At 52.1% G+C, this 18,197-nt stretch overlaps 1 protein-coding gene across 1 annotated transcript in view; it reads right to left on the bottom strand.

Moving 5' to 3' along the window:
- CRTC1 (CREB regulated transcription coactivator 1) overlaps positions 1–16,762 on the bottom strand; it is a 44,669-nt gene extending 27,907 nt beyond the window's left edge. Inside the window, exon 1 of the mRNA XM_059489776.1 lies at positions 16,631–16,762. Within this exon, the coding sequence (XP_059345759.1) occupies positions 16,631–16,756 (126 nt within the window). The 5' untranslated portion in view covers positions 16,757–16,762. The remainder of the gene's footprint in view (positions 1–16,630) is intronic.
- Between the last annotated feature and the right edge of the window lie 1,435 nt (positions 16,763–18,197).

The following is an 18,197-nucleotide window of genomic DNA, read 5'->3' as shown; positions in this document are numbered from 1 at the left end:
CTCTGCACTCATTGAGCCCATCAACAGCTGCCACTTGCAATCTGGGGAGATCAAGAGGAAGCAGAGCAGGATTTGTGTCCTGAGCGCTCCCAGCCCCGGCTCCTCAGCTGGAACTAAAGTTGGTTTGGATCTCAGCACTTTGCTGTCACTGCAGCAGGAAATCAGGACTGAAGTCAGCTCCTTTCCCCTCCCTCCAAACAAAAAGCTGCAAATTAGTCTAAGATACTTCAGTGCACAGTGAGAAGCAGCAGCAGCAAAATCTAGAATACGAGTTTGGGAAGGGACATTAAATATGATTTACTTCACCCCACTCCTTCCTCTATCCCAGGCTGCTCCAGGCTGGCCCTGGACACTTCAGGGATGGGAAATCCACAATTTCTCTGGGCAGGCTGTGCCAGGGCCTGCCCACCCTTTAGGAAAACAGATGCTGCGGCTGAAATGAAATTATTTCATTTTCCTCTCCATCCACCCTGCGAGGTGCAGCAGGTACATGGCCCAACTGGGGATGAGGTTTGGAGAGAGCTTTGATTCTAAAAGAAAGCAACAAAAAGGAAAAGCATTTTCGTAACAGAAAAATTCCAATTACTCTGGAAATGTTAACAAGTCTCAGGGCAGCCCCAGGGTTATCTCCTGGGGTTGGATTCAATTAGTGCAATTTGGATTCTGGACGAATTCAGACAGGGGAGGATGATAAGGAATTACTGAGGGCTCACCAGATTTATTAATTTCATGAACCACGAGAACTCGGTGACTCCACTCTGCAGCTTCTCCATTTCTCTGTGCTGTGGCCAAGAGCAGCTCCCTGACAGCTGAAATATTGTTAAATAACCCAGATCCTTCCCAAGGAAGCTTTAGCTAAGGAAACAGCTTTTGCTTGTTAAACCACTTCATTTCTACTCGGTTTTCTTGTTCTGAAGAAATGCTCCCCAAACACCAGATCCAAATGGAATCTGTAATTTTCCTTCCACCAGCCCTTTCTCTTACGCCACTTAACTTTAAATCCTCATTTTTTTCTTTAAAATGCAATGTAGTAATGAAAAATCACCATTTTTGTGAACATTTATATGAAATACATCAACTTTTCCTTTGGGGTTACCATTTGCTGGACATCCAGCTGTGTTTGTAGGGAGAGATTCAAGTTCTACAATTAAAAAAATAATAAATAAAGAGAGAAACAAAACCCTAAATACAAATCCAGTTTCCTACAGATTTTCTAATATGCAGGTGGAAATTAAACAAAGCATTTATTAAGAATTCAATACTTGAAGTTATTGAAACTCCGAGTAAATTACAAATTTGAGGGCAGAACTCACTGGGCAGTTTGGCAGTTCTGGCACTGCAGATCAACCCAAATCCACAGTAAAGGTTTTTCTCAAAGTGCCTTTTTTAGCAGCTGCAGCTGGAGTGCCAGCACGATAATGACAGGGTGGGGTGTCCGTTTGATAAAGCCCCAGATATCTGATGACTGCAGGAAGCAGAGATTTGGTGATAACAGCTTGTGCACTGCCTTGCAGCTTCCACACCGAGCTTTCTTACAATTTCATGTTTCACCCTTTAAAAAAACCCTTCCTCTTTAGCACCTCCAGCCTAACGAGCAGCAAAATCAGCGCAGATTAAAATTAGAAAAGTATTATCGAAGCTTAATTGGGCCCTCAGTTCTGCAGGCAGGGTTTGGTGGGAGTTCTGCATTGTTGGGAAATCCCCTCATGCCAAGCTGAGTGTGGTGCTGCCACCAGCTAAAATCACCTCTTTCATTAACCCTTAATTATTTTTAAAGTTCTTTAAGGTGCCAAAACCTCTCCAAACACCCAGACTTTGGCTTCTCAAGGGAACATTTTTCTGTTAACACTGCAAAATCCACACTAAAATTTGAGTTTTAAAAACTCAACACTTGCTACTCAAATAATTACTAAAATTAATACATGCAAATAACTGCTCGCTCATGAACCCACCCTCCCTGAAAAGTGCCTGGGATTTCTTTAATGAAATGAGGAAAGAATCACAAATGGAAAAGGGAAACTCCTGGTAAAGCAAGGAAAAGGGAATTTCTGTTCATTCCAGCAGCTGTTGGTGCCTCTGCACATCCCCAAGCTGAAAATGAAAACCAACAATGAGCAGACACCAAGTTCTGAGCACAGAACAAGTTTCAGAGGCAGAGGATTTGGTTTCAGGTCCCAAAGTGTCCCCATCTCAGGGATCCTCCTGGAAAATGGGAATAATCCAGCAGGGAATTCTGGAGAGGCTCCTCTGGGACTCCTCAGTGCTTCCCTGCACCTTTCACTCTCCCATCAGAAACTCAGGGTTTGTGTGGAGCTGCAAGCCAGGAGCAATCCAGGGAAAATGGGGAGAAATGAAGATATTCCAAATATTCCAGGGGCTCCCAGTCAGCACCAGCACCTCTGGGCCCCTCTGGGGAGTGAGGATAAATGAATTAAAATATCCTGCTGCCCCCAGGGGAGAGGAATGAAGGTTGGGAAGACTTTTGGAGACTTTTTAATCTCTATAATGCCTTTAAAGCTTGGGTGAATACTGATTGTTTTTATCATTTTATCATGCTTTGGATAATTTATTGCAAATAATTACAAATACTTCCATTATTTACATGTTACTGATATAAATTCACCCGTGCTGTTATCAAATACTCAATAGGTGGCTGAGGAGATGGATTTGCAGGTTTAGCTTTTTATTTTAATTTCCCATGTAATTAAAAATTAGTATTATGAAATCTAACAACAGCAATATTTTCACCTCAGCAAGCACCTGCAGTATGTAAATAATGGAGTTTATCTGCAATGCCCCGATAAACGAGGGAAATAAATCTCATGGTGCAAAGGCACATGTTTGAAATTGTCTATAGAGCACCTCAGAGAAAGGAAAAGGTGTGATAACAGCAAACCACAGCTCCAATCTGTGATAACACACCCTGATCCTCTAGGAAAGGGCTTGAGAGCCAGGAGATAAAACATATCTGCAACTCCAGCGAGGTGAGCAGGCTGCTGTCAGCTGGGAGATAAAAAGGGGCTCAGAAATCCCAACCAGAGCCCGTGTGAGCACAAAGAGCCCCTGCAGCTGCTGAAAAACCCCTCAGAATTCAGGCAGAACTGCAAATCTGTGCTCTGACAGAGAGGGAGGGGATGGAGAGAGTTCTGGGATCACCTGAGGGAGGCATTCCCACCCTCTGGATTTGGGATCCAAACTGGGGTTTTTGGGAATAACCAACATTTCAGGGATATGAGGAGGAGGGAACAGGTCCAGAGGCCGCTCCCTGGCTCTCCCACCCTCTGGATTTGGGACCCAAACTGGGGTTTTTGGGAATAATCACCATTTCATGGCCATGAGGAGGAGGGAACAGGTCCAGAGGCAGCTCCCTGGCTCTCCCAGCCCCGTCTGCCAGCCCATGCCTGGCTGTGCCTGGGCTCACGCTCAGAAGAGGCAGATTTCCACAGTCACCCATTTCCTGCATTTCCAGCCCTGCTCCAAGAGCAGCAGAGGCTCCAGAGGCGCAGCTGTTCCTCCCAGGAAGGAGGGGAGAGGAAATGAAGGCTGCAGTTGAGAGGAAAGGGATAATCCACAGCGAGAGCAGCTGCTCTGCTGCCTCCACGGGGACCTCAGGGATTCCAGCAGCAGCTTGGAACAAAATGTTTTGCAACAGTTGGGGGGGTGGTTTGAATGTTCTGGGTGGTTTTGGTGTCATGAAAGTGAAGGTCTGAAGGCTGGCTTGGACACAGGAGTGAGGACAAGCCCAGCAAAAGTTTCCCTTGCTGCCTGTGCCAGTCCCTGCTGGGCTCCCGAGGACCCTGGTGTCCTGGAGAGATGGATTTTGCAGGGGATGGGACAAAAGCAAAGCCAAAACAGGAAGCCAAATGTCTACTAGAAACAAGTGAAAATTGCCCCGAAAAGCTGCAGACACATGGGCTGAACTGGCTGTGACCCCAGCCCGTGGAACTGCTACATCATTGTTTACTCCTCCACAGCACAACTGTCACTGCAGCCACCTCAAGGATTTGTTCCATGATCCCATCGCCGTGGCAGGACACAAACACGGCTCAGGCCAAGCCAGCGCAGCCAGGAAGAACAAAAATGCAGGAAAAGGCCAAAAAAAAAAGCGTTTTTGTTGCCTTTTTGGGTTCTTTTTTTTTGAAGGGAAGGAAGCTGTTGTAATATCTTGGAATTTAGCAGCCACAAAAGAGCAGCAGTTTTGTTTCTGCCACTGAGACACTTCCCAAGCAACTCCTTCCTCAGGCCAGCCTTGATTTTCAGGGATTTTAACTTCCACCCCTATGCACTAAAACACCCAAATTTTCTCCAAAACTTCAAAAATGAACAACAAAACGGGAGGTGACACCTCCAAGGACCAGGAGCAAAGGGTTGTGCTGCTGCCTGGAACTGTTCCAGCTCCCACCAGCTCAGCAAGAGCAAAGGGGAAGCAAAATCCTCCTCCTGCATCTCCTGGAATGAAACAGGAGCTCCATGGAAAAACAAACTGCGGTTCAGAAAAAGGGGTTTGCACTGGGAGAGCAATAAAAACAAACTGGGGTTCAGAAAAAGGGGTTTGCACTGGGAGAGCAATAAAACCTGCAGGCACAGGGAAGGGCACAGCCAGGCAGCTGACTTGGGACTTTGTAAATGGGATTATTTTGAAGGTTACCTGATAGCATTGCTTCAATCCTGCACTTCCAGTGGCTTCCCAGGAAAATCCTGAGGGCTCAAAGGCTGCAACACCTGCAGGAGGCCCCTGCAGCTGCTGAGAAACCTCTCAGAATTAAGGCAGAACTGCAAATTCCGTGCTCTGACAGAGGAGAGGGAGGTGATGGACTGAATTCTTCTCTCCAGTCTGGGATAACTGAGCAAGGCATTCCCACCCTCTGGATTTGGGGCTAAAACCACTCTTTTTTTTTTTTCAGCCTAAAATTAATTTCTCACAGGAAAGTCTGAGTTGAAAAGGACCCATGAATTTATCACAGAAATGCTGAATTCAAAGGGACCCATCGGGATCAAGCCCAGCTCCTGGCCATGCACAGGACACCCCAAGAATCCCAAATCAGAACTGCAATCCCAATAATCTCCTGCTAAGAGCATTAGAGTCCAGCCCAATAAATTGCATTGATGAGAGCTGAGCTGTTATTGATCAGCAGAGCAGGAATCAGCTGAGCCTGGCCCAGCCCCAGCTCTGCACTTTTAGCACTCCAAGAGAGCCAATTATTACTCATGAGTTCATGTTTTCTTCACCTTCCTGTTGAAGAGATTATTTAAGACCTCAAATCACTTAACTGGATTGTTTTGTCCTCTCATGAGTCATCTCCAAATTCCAAGGCCCCATCAGGTTCTCCTCCAGGAGCTGCAGCAGCTCCTCAGCTTGCTGAGCTGTAAAACCGTGAGGAAAGGGGCTGGAAAATGAGCCAGGCTCCCAGCTCTGCCCCAGCTGCCTCCTGCAATTCCTGTCAGAGCGCAAAGATCTCACAGCCCAACACTATTTACAGCCCCCAAAACCCACAGCGCACTCAAATCAGGATTTTTTAAGAATTTTTTGTTTTACAAGAAAAAGACAATTTTTTTTCCACAAGAAAAATATGTTATTCCTTGTGAACCCAAAGGAAGAGGAGGGAAGAGAGGAGGTAACAGCACTTAATGCTGTGATTATTTTTTATTCTTTATTTCTTTTCTAATTTCTGGACAGTAAAACCAGAGAAAAACTGCCTTTTTCTCCCCAAAATGAATGAATATAAATCACTGGGTGGTCGAGGGCAAAGACTCATTAGGAGCACACCTTGCAGGATTTAAAGAAACAAACAAACCCATCACAATGAGAATGAAACTCAACGCACGGGCTGTGACTCGGTGTTTAAAAAACACTTTGCTATTTCTGGTGAACAAAGGTTTACTGTTTAAAACTTCACAGTCACAACTGAGCAGCAAAAACAGGATACAGCAAAGTGGAGCCTTAAAATAGTGACTGTTCTTGTGAGTGGGGCTCTATGGGCGGGCAGGGAGCCAAGCACAGCTCCAGAGGGGCACCAGAGCCATGGCAGAGCCTGCACACACAGCACAGACCCTGGCAGCTCCAGAGGGGCACCAGAGCCATGGCAGAGCCGTGCACACACAGCACAGACCCTGGCAGCTCCAGAGGGGCACCAGAGCCATGGCAGAGCCGTGCACACACAGCACAGACCCTGGCAGCTCCAGTGGGCACCAGAGCCATGGCAGAGCCGTGCACACACAGCACAGACCCTGGCAGCTCCAGTGGGCACCAGAGCCATGGCAGAGCCGTGCACACACAGCACAGACCCTGGCAGCTCCAGCTGGCACCAGAGCCATGGCAGAGCCTGCACACACAGCACAGACCCTGGCAGCTCCAGCGGGCACCAGAGCCATGGCAGAGCCTGCACACACAGCACAGACCCTGGCAGCTCCAGTGGGCACCAGAGCCATGGCAGAGCTGTGCACACACAGCACAGACCCTGGCAGCTCCAGCGGGCACCAGAGCCGTGCACACACAGCACAGACCCTGGCAGCTCCAGCGGGCACCAGAGCCATGGCAGAGCCTGCACACACAGCACAGACCCTGGCAGCTCCAGCGGGCACCAGAGCCGTGCACACACAGCACAGACCCTGGCAGCTCCCACCTGCCCTTCCCTGCACCACAGGCAGGCATGGATAGTGCTGAGAATCCAGCAGAAAGCAGAGCAGCTCCTTTAGTGCTGGATATCCAGAATTCCTTTTGGTTGTACACTCGAAATCCTGTTTGTTTTTGTGAGGGTTATTAGCTGACAATGAATGGTGCAGAGAATTGGGAGCAAGGATCACTTTGTCTTCGTTATCATCAAACTTTGGGCACTCGGTGACTTGTGGAGAGCAAACCCAAAAGCCAACCCCAAAACCCAACCCCAAAAAGCAGAGACAGCCCTACCCCACACAGCTGAGGTGCTACACAGCACTGATTACTACAAACCAACCTAAAAATTAATTTCTCACACAAAAGGCTGAGTTAAAAGGGACCTTCTTTTCTTAAAGCAAATATTCCTTCTGAGCGGGGATCTGATGGAGAAACAATCGTCCAGCTCCACTAAAAAGCTCCTCAACCATCCCCATTCCTCTATTGAAATGCCTCAGAAAAGCTGAAATAAAAGCAGAGATGCCCTCATTAAGTAAGATGAAAATAGCTTTTATGTTCCATTTTTTATTTTTAGCTAAAGAATGAAAATTCAGTTATGTAACCCCACAAGTTTCGTAAATTAGGAGCCAGGCAGGGCATGTTTGTACTCTTTGGGGTTCAGGGCCACCTCACCCTGCCCTCAGATGGCCAAAAACTACAGAAAATTGTTTGTGGCTTGAAAGTGTGGCATCAGCCAACCATTCAGGTATCAAAAATATCCCAAACATCATCAGAGTCCAAATCCTTCGAATGCAAAAGGCTCATTCAGCACCAGCATCTCCCTGAACCAGAGGCAAATCTAATTACAGGGAGAAGGTCAATCAGACATCTGAATCTGAGCTGGCTGCTGGAAACTTTGCAATATTTAAGATATTAAATAAATATTAAATCAGATATTCTCTATCCCTCTTGCTGCCAACAATACAATCTGCACTGAGCCTGCAAGGAACCAAGAAGTGAGAAGTGAGGGTGTGAAACAACCCCTGCCTGCCCCTCTCCCACAGAGGTTCTTCATTCCTTTAATCCAGCTTACAGATGTTGAAATCCCACTCTGAGGCTCCAGAGCTGGAGAAATCTCCTGCACAAGGCCCCATCCTGTCACCAACAACTGCTCCTCTGTCTGAGGTGGGGTGGGAGCTATCACCATCTGCCTGCAGGTTCGTGTATTTGGGATATCAGCTGCAATTCCCTCCCCTCCGAGACCTCAGCCGTCCAAGGAAAATCATATTGGCATAAACAGTAATAGCTGGGTACCAACATGAACTGCAAATTCATCTGCCAGAGCTGCAGTGTGCAGTTTACACATCTCACTGCTCTGGAGTGCTAAGTAACCAGAGTGAGAGCAGCAGTGAGCAGCTCAGCAGGGACAGCACACAGGAGATTCCCCATCACCAGGAAAAGGGAGAGCACACAGGAGATTCCCCATCACCTGGAAAAGTGAGCACAGAGGAGATTTCCCATCACCAGGAAAAGGGAGAGCACACAGGAGATTCCCCATCACCTGGAAAAGGGAGAGCACACAGGAGATTCCCCATCACCAGGAAAAGGGAGAGCACAGAGGAGATTTCCCATCACCAGGAAAAGGGAGAGCACACAGGAGATTCCCCATCACCAGGAAAAGAGAGAGCACAGAGGAGATTTCCCAATCACCAGGAAAAGAGAGAGCACAGAGGAGATTTCCCATCATCAGGAAAAGAGAGAGCACAGAGGAGATTTCCCATCACCTGGAAAAGAGAGAGCACACAGGAGATTTCCCATCACCAGGAAAAGGGAGAGCACACAGGAGATTCCCCATCACCAGGAAAAGGGACAGCACACAGGAGATTCCCCATCACCAGGAAAAGAGAGAGCACAGAGGAGATTTCCCAATCACCAGGAAAAGGGAGAGAGCACAGAGGAGATTCCCCATCACCAGGAAAAGAGAGAGCACAGAGAAGATTTCCCATCATCAGGAAAAGAGAGAGCACAGAGGAGATTTCCCATCACCTGGAAAAGGGACAGCACACAGGAGATTCCCCATCACCAGGAAAAGGGAGAGCACAGAGATTTCCCATCATCAGGAAAAGGGAGAGAGCACAGAGGAGATTCCCAATCATCAGGAAAAGAGAGAGCACAGAGGAGATTCCCCATCACCAGGAAAAGAGAGAGCAGGCAAGGAGGGGAAAGACACTTGCAGAAAATCTGCCTGTGAGCAGAGACCTGAAGCCAGGGCTGGGGAATTCTGGCTGCAGCCTCAAGCTGCAGCACTTCAGCCTCCCCCAGTTCATTATTGAAGAGCTGCTTATTGTGGGTGTGTGGTGTTGTTGTTTGATTGCAAAGGATTGTTCTGCTACGAGGGGAAGAATTTTCAATTCCTGAGAAATAATGTGCAAAACAAGGCTGTTATCAACACTTGGTTACAACTTTATAAATTATGAAGTCCCAAGGAGATCAGGCCAAAACATAAAACATGAAATGATCAAGAGGGGCTGCTCAGTGCTCACAAACACTGCTGGAGATACTCAGAGATCCTCATTCCTGGATTCCACTTCAACACCACAAAATGCAAATCATCTCAAACAAATCAGAGCAACATTTGAAATATTAACTCCAGAGATGCTGCTAATACAGACTCACACCCAGCTGCCCCCCTCGAGCTCAGGAATTCCAGGATGGTTTGGCTTGGAAGGGACATTGAGGACCCAGGGACAATTCCCACCACCCCAGGGATGGCACCACAGCCTTTGGGAGCACATTTGTTTCACAGAATGGGAGGAGTTGAGACCAAAAGAGAAAAAAGTGAAGCAGCAGCAAGGTCACAGCTGGTCACTGCCACAAAATGAACCCTGGTCCCAAAATCCCACCTGATTTGGAATTTGCTGCTGTTCACTGCCCTACTCCAACCCCTCACTACAAAACAGCAGGGCAGAATTGCAGCCAGCACAACCAGGAATGGTTCTAACCCAGAAAACCCTATTTCCTTCACTTTTTCCTTTCCAAGATACAGCCTTGTATTTGCTGGAAAGTGCCTTGAAGCCTACTTGAGTTTCAGAGCTTCATTAGGCACAGAAATATCGATGCCAGAGTGGAACAGAGCATTAGGGAGCGATCGATGTGCCGGGGCCATGGCCCAAACTGCCCTTGCACTGCTCAAGAAAATGTTCCCTTGCAATCACAGATGGATAATGGGGAACACACACAAATATTTAGCCTTGAATACATTTTGGTTAAATCCCTATTGATCATTTTTGAGAGGATGTCTGGTTTTTGCCAAATTACTGTTTGATTACCACTCCAGTGCTCGATAACACTCGGTAATGTCACAGAATCCCAGACAGGTTTGGGTTGGAAGGACCTTAAACCATCAAATTCCACCCTGTGCCAGGGGCAGGGACACCTTCCACTACCCCAGGGTGCTGCAAGCCCCCGGCCTGGACACTTCCAGGGATGGGAAATCCACAGTTTACTGTGAGTGACCCCTGCCAGGGCCTCCCCACTCTCACGGCAAGGGATTTCTTACACAGTGCAGGAATCTGGGTTAAAACCCCCCCAGAAGGCCCAAACCCATGGGTTGGGTTTAATCTGCTCCATCCCTGCTGCAGCCACACGTGGCCACGCTGGATGAACACAGGAGGGAAAAGTCTCACTGAAATGTGCCCGGTGCTGCTGCCCCAGCACAGCCAGGGCTTTGATATTCCTGAAGTGCAGGAAGGGCTGCTCAACCAAAATCAATGGCATTGATAAATTGATTATAAAATGGGGAACAGAGTGTCAGTGAGAGGAGCAGGGGGATTTCAATAAACGTTGTTTCTGAGATAGTCAGAAATATAAAATTGCAGTTTACTTGATAAGAATTGATAAGAACCAATCTGATGGAGAAACCCAAGAACAATAAAAATGTTCCCAAGGCCACGTCCCCACCCAGCCACAGCCACACTCTGGGGTTTTGTGTTCCCGGCCCTGGGGCTTCCCCTCCTTCTCCTCTGTGCTGGGAGGAACAGCTCCTTTCTGTCCCACCTCACAGGTCCTGAGGATAGCTCACCCAGGCCACACTGCTGCTGAAATCACTTTCCAATAGCAAACACTCCTGAAGATGCCTTCGAGCACAGTTCCTGGGGCTGTTTTGGGGGTGGTGTTTCACTCACACAGAGATCTCCCTTCAGCCCTGGCCAGCACAGAGCTCAGATAACTCAGCACCAGCCCCTCCTGCCCCCAGGCTTTGGCACCTCTGGCACCTGCACAGTCACAGCCGCAACTCCAAGGCTGCACCACAAGTTTCAGTTTCTGACTGCTGAACCCAGAGATTCAGTACCCACACCTCCCCTTTTCAGGGTAACCACAGGCTCAGCTCCCCTCTGCAGCTTGTCTGGAGGGGAAAACCCCAAATCAACCCCAAGGAACTGGAAGAACTGACTGTGCCTCACCTTGAGAACAAACTCCCTTCCTAAACGAGCACCTTCTATAAATGCAAATTACCACCCAGAGCTGATGCTAAATAAAACCCAAGCGCAGCAGCCGGAGCGAGTCCCACATGTTCACCCTGAGAATTACAACCAAACACCCGAAATGCAGCAGTTGTACAATCCAGCCTCACGTGCTCCCAGAGCCTTCCCAGCCTTGCTGCATCTTTAACACCCAGGGATTTGCCCACTGCACACAGAGTGACTCCGTCCAGCAGCAGCTGTGCTGTGTGGGAGTGATGGGACAATCAGGAAAAAAGTCACTGTCTCCTTAAAAAAAAAAATAAATAAAAATCTACCAAAAGCTGAAGCAAGCCTGCCCTACTCAGCGCAGTTTCCCAGGATGGCACAGCAGAGCTCTCTGTGTTTACCTTGGACAGCTCAGGCAGGCTGAGGGAAGCCAAGGGTTGCACAAGAACAGAGATTCTTTGTGCCCTGGCAGGTCCCTCTGCTCTCACCCTCTGATTTACAAACATTCCTTCAAAGAATGGGGGGCCCTGCTGGCTCAGGCTGCCTCTGATGGTGCCACAGCCCGAGGTGGTGGCACCTGAGGCACCTCAGGGGCTGCAAAGTCCCTGCTCTGCTTGGGGCCCTGTCCCAGGACAAGGGAACGGCCTGGAGCTGGCCAGCAGCAGGAACTCCTGCAAGGAAAGGGTGCCCGGGACAGCAGGAATTCCTGCAAGGAAAGGGTGCCCGGGACAGCAGGAACTCGTGCAAGGAAAGGGTGCCCAGGACAGCAGGAATTCCTGCAAGGAAAGGGTGCCCAGGACAGCAGGAATTCCTGCAAGGAAAGGGTGCCCAGGACAAGGGAACTCCTGCAAGGAAAGGGTGCCCAGGACAAGGGAACTCGTGCAAGGAAAGGGTGCCCGGGACAGCAGGAATTCCTGCAAGGAAAGGGTGCCCAGGACAGCAGGAATTCCTGCAAGGAAAGGGTGCCCAGGACAAGGGAACTCCTGCAAGGAAACAGTGCCAGGCACTGCAGGGGCTGCCCAGGGGGCTGCAGGTGGCACAAGCTGATGTGCCAATGAGGTTGAGTTTTCCAACCTCAGTGATCCTGGGGCTCATCAGAGAAGGGAATTCAGCAGTGGGTGAGACCAGGTGAAATCCAAAGCACTCATTTCTTGGTCTGGAAATGTGCAAACTCAGGGTGCAAACCGTGCGAAAGTTAATGAAGGAAAAAAACACCCCTAGAGCTTGGAGAATTCCCATTGGTGTTTGAGAGAAAACTCACTTTTAAGCTGAGCTGCCAGCTGCAAGCATCAATCTCGGTGCTAGGAGGGCTCAGTCCTGGTTTTGATGCATTTCTTTAATATCTCTCAGACATTCAAAACCACTCTTACGTCATCAGGAATTTCTTTTGTATCACATTATTTAATAAAAACCTGCTGAAGACATCAGGGACCACTGCAGCTCTGTATCATCATCATCATCATCAGTGCTTCTCATTTTTCAAAGCAGATTAGCATTCCTGATTTAACTAAGCTTTTAAATACTGTTTTGCATATTATCTGCATCCAGCGCTGAGCTGGGGATGTACAAAGAGACATTTTGATCTCTTCTACAGGAACCAGAAAACCACTGAGTGCCTCAGTTTTGAGTACAATTTTGTGGCAGGGGGGTGTGTGTGGGTTTTACACACACTCCATCACAAACTGCAGGGTTTTACTTCATTTTTATTTCAAAAAAAAAATCAAATCTATGCTATTACAACATATTCCACTTGACAAAATTAAACTACAACAGGATTTTGTATTAAAATTAGCCAGGTTTAAAATATAAACACGAACTTTTCACTTCACATGGTTGTCAGGAACTCAACAAAAGCCATGCAGAACTTTGGATAACACCTAAAAAAACACAAGCAAAGGGTGATGGAAACTTGCACAGAGTCTCCAAACGTCACCATTAAGCTGGGTTTGATTCCCTGGGTTTGCTCCAGGGCAGGTGGGGCTGGGTGACAGCACCCACTGGCAGCTTTCTGGAGTTTGGGGGGGTCTTTTTTCCAAGGGAAGACTGCAAGGCCCATCAGAGGGAGCTCAAACACAGCTCTGGCTGAAAGCCCTCAAAATTATGTGACTTTAAGTGAATATTAAAATAAAATAAAAGCAATCCTGGAAACTTGAGAAGATCTCCAACAAGAACAACCCTTAAAATGCAGGTCACAAATTGGCTTTAAAAATCTTACATTTTTTACCATTTCAACAGTCACATCTTGGAGGGCTCAGCAGTATCTGCAGTTAATTTTTTGGTTAATTACAATTTGAAAGGGCAGCAACAACCTTGGATGAGTAAATAGCTGCATCAAAGCATCCCTGGGCTGAGAAATTGAGACAGGCCCTGGTAAACAAGCCCAGAAATCAGTGCAGTCCTGAAACTCCAAAAAAATTAAAAAAGGGAAGGAGGAGAGCCACAAACAAAACACAGGAGTCAATGTCACAGAAAAAAAAAACGCCAACTCCCCCTCTGCTGTCCTCACCCACTTTGTTACCAAGGGACTGGCAGCAAGCTCTGCATTCTGAGCACCAAGGTCCCACTCACAGACAATTAAGCAGCTCCAGAGCTCGCACGGAGCACCCACCTCCGCTGCGTGCAAGGTCTGCGCCTCAGCAGGGCTGCACCGCCAGGAACGCGCCGTGCCACACAGCTGCAGCCAGCCCTGCTGCCCCTCAGCCTGGCACACCGCTGCTGGGCACACTGCAGCTCCCCAGGAACACACAGCTGCAGCCAGCCCTGCTGCCCCTCAGCCTGGCACACCGCTGCTGGGCACACTGCAGCTCCCCAGGAATGCACTGTGCCACACAGCTGCAGCCAGCCCTGCTGCCCCTCAGCCTGGCACACACTGCTGGGCACACTGCAGCTCCCCAGGAACACACAGCTGCAGCCAGCCCTGCTGCCCCTCAGCCTGGCACACCGCAGCTCCCCAGGAATGCACTGTGCCACACAGCTGCAGGAGCCCTGCTGCCCCTCAGCCTGGCACACACTGCTGGGCACACTGCAGCTCCCCAGGAACACACACACCGTGCCACACAGCTGCAGCCAGCCCTGCTGCCCCTCAGCCTGGCACACCGCTGCTGGGCACACTGCAGCTCCCACACAGCTGCAGCCAGCCCTGCTGCCCCTCAGCCTGGCACACCGCTGCTGGGCACACTGCAGCTCCCCAGGAACACACACCGTGCCACACAGCTGCAGCCAGCCCTGCTGCCCCTCAGCCCGGCACACACTGCTGGGCACACTGCAGCTCCCACACAGCTGCAGCCAGCCCTGCTGCCCCTCAGCCCGGCACACCGCTGCTGGGCACACTGCAGCTCCCACACAGCTGCAGCCAGCCGTGCTGCCCCTCAGCCTGGGACAGCACTGCTGGGCACACTGCAGCTCCCCAGGAACACACACACCGTGCCACACAGCTGCAGCCAGCCCTGCTGCCCCTCAGCCCGGCACACACTGCTGGGCACACTGCAGCTCCCACACAGCTGCAGGAGCCCTGCTGCCCCTCAGCCTGGCACACCGCTGCTGGGCACACTGCAGCTCCCCCGGTGATTCCTGGGCTTGTCTTTGCAGGAGGGATCAGAAGGTAAACACCCCACGCGGGTGCCATACCGTAAATAGGTGGAAGGTGATGGTGGAAGTTCAGAATTTCTGCCTCTGCTCCGAGCAGTAACCAACAATAAAGCAGACAAGATGGTAAACATTGCAAAAAGACAATTACTAATAATGAAAAGGCAACAGAAATGTTGGGCTGCTTCCACCAACTGAGTAAGGCGTTTTCAAACTGACAGCAACGTGCTGCCTGCCAAATGAAAATGAGAGCAAACAGCAAAGTTGTGCTTAACCCCTTTTTGCTCTTATGCTGCATTTTAAACCCCGATGAAATCATGGAATTTGCAAGAAAAAGTCTACAAAGGAGACATTTTCCTCAGCTCTCTGGTCAGTGTTTCCATCACTTCAGTACCCAAAATGCTCACAAAAGTTATTCATCTTGGGTTCTCTCCTCAAAACCCGGTTCTTGAAAGCGTGGTGGGTTTCCAAGAGCAAAACCTGGGCTAGGAGCACTCGGATTTGGGAGAAAAGTAAACTCAGGAGAAATGAACCTGGATTCTGACTCCTGCAGAAGGTGAGAGCCCAGCGTGTGAGTTAACTGAAGGACAACCTGTAATTGCAGATTGCAAGGAGTCCCTCAGGAGCACCCAGCTCTGGAGCAGCAGCAAGGACTGAGCATTGAAGGCAGAAGCCCGGGATCCTGAGCCACACAGGATGATTCCAGGGACTAAAACACCTCCAAATTATCCTCACTCTGGTGCCAGCTAACTGCAGCAGGAACATCCAGCATCCAGGTGAGCGTGAGCTCCAGCCCCACACCTCCCCAGGCAGGTGCCTTTCCTTTCCATCCAACCAGCAGCACCACCAATTCAAAACAAATATTTACCCTCTCCTGACAGAGGAATAAAAGGGAACCTTTTCCTGCAAATCCAACCGTGCCTTCTGTTGTTCTTGCAAAGCTTCCGCCGCAAACAGGCTCGTAAATTTTCTTGAAACAGTTAAAAACAAAACACTGACACGAGCAGGTGAGACGGGAACAGAACAGCCCCGACATCCCCGAATCTGGACCAGGAAAGGCATCTCGTGCCCGGAAAGCGCATTGGTTACGCCGGGAATTTCTGCTGATGGGCTTTGCAGAGACATCACCAGCCAAGGGAGGCTTTGGAAGTGCAGCAATTTGCACCTACGACAACCGGAGCGTAACGGGAACAACACCGGCCCCGGCGAGGCCGGCAGCTCCCGCTGCACAGCCGGACAGCGGGGGATGCTCGGGGGGCTCTGAGGGACCCCGGCCCGCGGCTCAGAGCCAGGAGCCCACGGCACACTCCGGCCGAGGAACCGCGACACCTGCTAGGAGCTGCGGGCGAGGCACAGCCCCGGCCTGTGCCGGGAGCCGGGCATCCCTCCCGGCGGGGACGGAGAACCGGGAACCCCTCAGGGCCGGAGGAACGGGGATCCCCTCAGGGCCGGGCCCGTCCCGGGCTGATGCAACTGGCATCTCCCCTCAGACACCGGCAGAGCATCCGGGATCCCCCTCCCTCCGCCCCGGGGCCTGTCCCGGTGTGAGGAACCGGGACCCCCCTCAGCCCCCTGGCAGGGACACGGGGGTGCCCCCGCCGCAGCCCGGCCCGGCACAGCCCCCTCCCCGCCGGGCCCGCTCCGGCCGTGCCGTGATGCCGCTGCCCCGACCCTCCGGCGGGCGGCACCGGGGCCTCCCCCGCGGCAGGTGCCGGTCTCCGGAGGATGCCGCGGGCCCCGTGGGCCCCGGTGGGCGGCGCGGGCCGGGCCCGGTGCCGCTAAACCGGGGGTGGGGGGGAACGGGGGGGCTGAGGGGGCCTCTTCCCCCCGCCCGCGGGCGCCGCCCGCCCCCGCCAGGGGGCGCTGCCCGCCCCGCCCGCCGCGCGCCGCCGCTGCCCCCGGCCCGAGGGGCTCCGCGGGGGGGGCGCCGCCCCTCGCAGCCCCCCCGCCCGCCTCAGCCGGGGGCGGCGGCAACGAGGCTCACCCGGTGCGCGCGGGTCAGGCTCAGGTCCTTCATGACCTCCTCGAAGGCCGCCGTCTCCTCCGCCTGCTTCTGGTTGTGCAGCGCGATCTTCTCGCTGAATTTCCGCGGGTTGTTCGAGGCCGCCATCTTCCCCCGTCCGCATCCCCCTCCCCGCGGCCGAGGGGGGGCGACGCGCATGCGCCGGCGCAGGGAGGGGGGGCGGCCGCAGGGCGCCTGCGCGGCGGCGGCGGCGGGGCGGGAGGGGGCGGTGAGGGGGCGGAGGTTGCGCATGCGCGGGGCCGGGCGCGCGCGGGAGGGACGGCGCGGGCGGGGGCGCGCGCGCGTGCGCGGGGCCGGGGCTTCCCCCGGGGCGGGGGCGCGCGCGGGGCCCGCACCGGACCCGGACCCGATCCTGTCCCGATCCTGTCCCGGTCCTGGACCCGGACCCGATCCTGTCCCGATCCTGTCCCGGTCCTGGACCCGGACCCGATCCTGTCCCGGTCCTGGTCCTGTCCCGGACCCGATCCTGTCCTGGTCCTGTCCCGGTCCTGTCCCGGACCCGATCCTGTCCCGGTCCTGGACCCGGACCCGATCCTGTCCCGGTCCTGTCCCGGTCCTGGACCCGGACCCGATCCTGTCCCGGTCCTGGACCCGGACCCGATCCTGTCCCGGTCCTGGACCCGGACCCGATCCTGTCCCGGACCCGATCCTGGTCCCGGTCCTGTCCCGGTCCTGGTCCGATCCTGTCCCGATCCTGGTCCCGGTCCTGGTCCTGTCCCGGTCCTGGTCCTGTCCCGGTCCTGGTCCTGTCCCCCATCCCAATCCCTGTCCCCGATCCTCATTCCTGTCCCTGTCCCCATTCCTGTCCCGATCCTCGTTCCTATCCCCATCCCTGCCTCTGCCACGGTCCCTGTTCCTGTCCCCATCCCTGTCCCCCATCCGAGTCCCTGCCCTTATTCTTGTGTCTGTCCTAATCCGATCCTGGACCTTGTTCCTGTCCTGATCCCTGTCCCCATCCCTGTCCCAGTCCCTGTCTATTCCCGTCCCAATCCCCGTTCCTGCCCCTCTCCTTGTCCCTGTTCCCTTCTCTCTTCATCCTGTCCCCCTGTCCCTGTCCCGTGGTGGCCGCTCAGTCTCCTGCTGAAAATCGACTTTACTGATGCTCCCACTTCACTGAAATAAGGGAAACCCGGGAGGTGCCCGAATGATTTATCAGGATTTCATGCAAGAATCACCTGTAACCAAAAACCCACCCTGAGTTCTCCACGCTTTGATTTATTTGCTTTTAATCCCTACCGAGTGAAAATGGGGCTCTGCCTCGCAGGTGAGGGACAGAGCAGAGCTGGGGTTCGCGCCGGGATGTGAACCGGAGCCGGGAATAATTCACCGTTCTCCCTCGGGTCCCTTTGTCATGCCGGGGGTCGGTGCCAGCCTCGGGCAGGGGGATCAGGAGCAGGAGGACCCCGGCCGGATGAAAAGCTGAGCGCTAATTACCGTTAAAGAGAGAGAATGGATTGACCGGCGGAAGGTGGGGCGTTAATTAATAAAGAGTCCGGTGATTTCTAGCCGGGGAGCTGCGATTTCTTTG

This window comes from Ammospiza nelsoni, chromosome 27, assembly GCF_027579445.1.
Source record: "Ammospiza nelsoni isolate bAmmNel1 chromosome 27, bAmmNel1.pri, whole genome shotgun sequence".
NCBI lineage: Eukaryota > Metazoa > Chordata > Aves > Passeriformes > Passerellidae > Ammospiza > Ammospiza nelsoni.
The sequence above is the reverse complement of the archived record's forward strand: the minus strand, read 5'-3'. Positions and strand labels throughout refer to the sequence as shown.